Source organism: Myotis brandtii, unplaced genomic scaffold, assembly GCF_000412655.1.
Source record: "Myotis brandtii unplaced genomic scaffold, ASM41265v1 scaffold959, whole genome shotgun sequence".
Taxonomy (NCBI): domain Eukaryota; kingdom Metazoa; phylum Chordata; class Mammalia; order Chiroptera; family Vespertilionidae; genus Myotis; species Myotis brandtii.
Window position 1 is genome coordinate 115,350 of NW_005371966.1, and position 2,739 is coordinate 118,088.

A 2,739-nucleotide genomic window follows, 5' to 3' on the forward strand; every position below is an offset into this window, starting at 1 on the left:
ACTCCCTCTGTCCTTGCTCTTCCTATAACTTCCAGCAGCTCCTTGTGGGCTGGGCAGAGACAGGCATACAGACAGACCCCTTCCTTCCCTCCCCAGCGTGTGCCAGGCCCACAGAGGTGCAGAGGAGTTGATCTCTCACTGCACCTGTGGAGGTCACGCCAGGGCAGCCAATGGCTATTTCTCCATGAGAAAGATCAAGGTGCCGGGACAGACAGAGGGGGCGGGTGCCCTGAGAGTGCACGGTTGGCTGACACTGGCCCATGGGCACTGCCAGTTCTTTCTCGGGTGCATGAGGGCTGAGACGGTGACTCCCCGCTCCCTTGACCCCGCAGCATGTGAAGAACAGCAGACACACCAACAAGTACGAAGGCTGGCCCGAGGCGCTGGAGATGGAAGGCTGCATCCCAAGGAGAAGCACGGCCAGCTAGCCAGCTAAGCGACGATCAGGCTAAGGAGGCTGCGTGTGCCTGGCCCAGGAGGAGGCAGAAGTGGTGCCAGCGCAGGGCTGAGTCCCGACCCCACACCGGCCAGGAGTGCTCTCTTGTTCAACACATCAGGGCTCCGAGGCCGTGAGCGGTGACCCGTGTGTGACTGGTGGTGGGGACTGCAATGGCCAGTCTCATTGTACGTTGGCAGGGGAGCCCAGGTCCCCATCTCCTTTCCCTAAGGCTGCTTTCCCTAGTCAGCCCCCACCCGCTTCCCAAGGCCCTGGGTGCTCGCCCCCTGGCTGCACAGCCACCTGGTTGGGCAACTTCCGGAACCTCTCCGCCCAGAGCCGCTCACTGCTCTGCAGGCTAGTCCTGTTTCCCATGGGTTTCCTTCTGGTGAGCCACATCTGGCGGCCCATGGCAGGGACCTACCTGGCTGCCTCCTGCCCCGCTCTCCATAGGAAAGGGCCGCCATAGAGCCTGGCTGGCCAGGGCAGTAAAGTAGTGAGCCTGGTCACAGGCCCTGGTGCAGTGGGTGGCAGCTCCTGCAGTGTGTCACAGGACCCGGCTTCTAGATGACCTCTTAATAAATTGGTGCCCCACTGGAATGTATGCACTCAACATGGAGTCGGGTGGTGTTGTCCTTGGGAAAGGGATATGGCCTGGAGGCCCAGCCAACCTACCCCCACAGCCTTAGCAGACAGCCTTTGTCTCCAGAACTCTGCCACGGACATGTCCTGCTGTCGCTGAGCTGGGACTCAGGTAGCAAGCAGAGCAGCTCGCCAGCTGGTAGCCCGTATCCTTGCCCAAAAGAGACAGTTCTGCTCTCTGGACAGGAAACCCACTAACTCCCTCACACACAGCACAAGCCTGTAGGAACACCCGGTGGGGATTAAATCCTGCCCGGCCTCCCACTACACCCAGCCTCCCTGGGAGCTAGTGTGTGTGTCCCCCCGGCACTCAGCTTTGGATACCTTTGAAATCAGGACTGCAAAGGGCAGAGTCATGTGGACTATTTATCATTTCTCACAGATTAGTTCTATTTCCCTTCATTGAACGAGAACCAGCAAGAAACTAGCAGGAGTTTTGCTGGAATACCACATTGTCGGGCGGGGGGGCAGGGGGGCGCAGGTACTATGGTATGGAGTCAGAAAAGGGAGAGAAGTCACTGCCCTAGCCAGTTTGGCTCAGTGGATAGAGCATTGGCCTGCAGATTGAAAGGTCATGGGTTCGATTCTGGTCAGGGCATGTATCTCAGCTGTAGGCTCAATCCCTGGCCCTGGTCAGGGCGCATACAGGAGGCAACCAATCAATGTATCTCAATGGATGTCTCTCTCTCACATCAATGTTTCTCTCTCTGTCTCTCCCCCTCCCTTCCACTCTCTCTAAAAATCAATGGAAAAATATCCTCAGGTGAGGATTAAAAAAAAAAAGAAGAAGAAAAGAAGGCAGTTTAGACTTTCTAAATGGGAGGAATTGGGGCACCAGCCAGGCAGCCACGAGGGGTCCATGGTGGGGGTGATGGACTTACGAGTCCTGTTCTGGAGGTGGGCTTCCTGAGCCTCTGCCTTTTAGGAGTTCAGTGTGGCCAGAGTGTGAGCGAGATGTTAAGAAATGAAAGATTTAAAGAGCAGGCCAAAGAGGAGTGAGGGGGGCATGAAAAAGAGGCCTTGGTTGTGATGCCAGGACTTGAAGGGCTAGGGAAGTTGAGACCCGAGGAGGGCCTAGATTGCTTGCCCAGGAGATGCTGATCATGGAAGCTGACACCCAGCCTGGCCCTGTGTCAAGCACTGTACATGTATCCATTTTTTTATAGACTTTTTTTACTTTTTTTACTTTTTTTTTGCTAATCCTCGCCTTAGGATATTTTTTCTTTTCTTTTCCTTTCTTTTTTTTTTTAGAGATAGTAGAAGGGAGGGAAGGAGTGGGGGAAAGAGAGAAAACATTGATGTGAGAGGAACACATCAACTGGTTGTCTCCCAACTGGGGCTGGGGATCAAACCTGCAACTTAGGTACATGCCCTTGACCAGCAACCAAACCCATGACCCTTCAGTCCACAGGCCAACGCTCTAACCACTGAGTTAAAAAAGCCAGGGCTAGCCCTGACCGGTTTGGCTCAGTGGATGGAGCATCAGCCTGCGGACTAAAGGGTCCCAGGTTCGATTCCGGTCAAGGGCATGTACCTTGGTTGCGGGCACATCCCCAATAGGGAGTGTGCAGGAGGCAGCTGATGGATGTTTCTCTCTCATCGATGTTTCTAACTCTCTATCCCTCTCCCTTCCTCTCTGTAAAAAAATCAATAAAATATAT

The 2,739-nt window shown here is 54.5% G+C and overlaps 1 protein-coding gene across 4 annotated transcripts in view; it reads left to right on the top strand.

The window, feature by feature from the left end:
- The window catches only part of FAM3A (family with sequence similarity 3, member A), a 9,241-nt gene extending 8,186 nt beyond the window's left edge, over positions 1-1,055 (top strand). For all 4 annotated transcript variants that reach the window (XM_014533272.1, XM_005886101.2, XM_005886100.2 and 1 more), the window contains one exon: positions 333-1,055. In XM_014533272.1, the coding sequence (XP_014388758.1) occupies positions 333-428 (96 nt within the window). In that variant the 3' untranslated portion in view covers positions 429-1,055. The remainder of the gene's footprint in view (positions 1-332) is intronic.
- Positions 1,056-2,739: the final 1,684 nt, after the last annotated feature.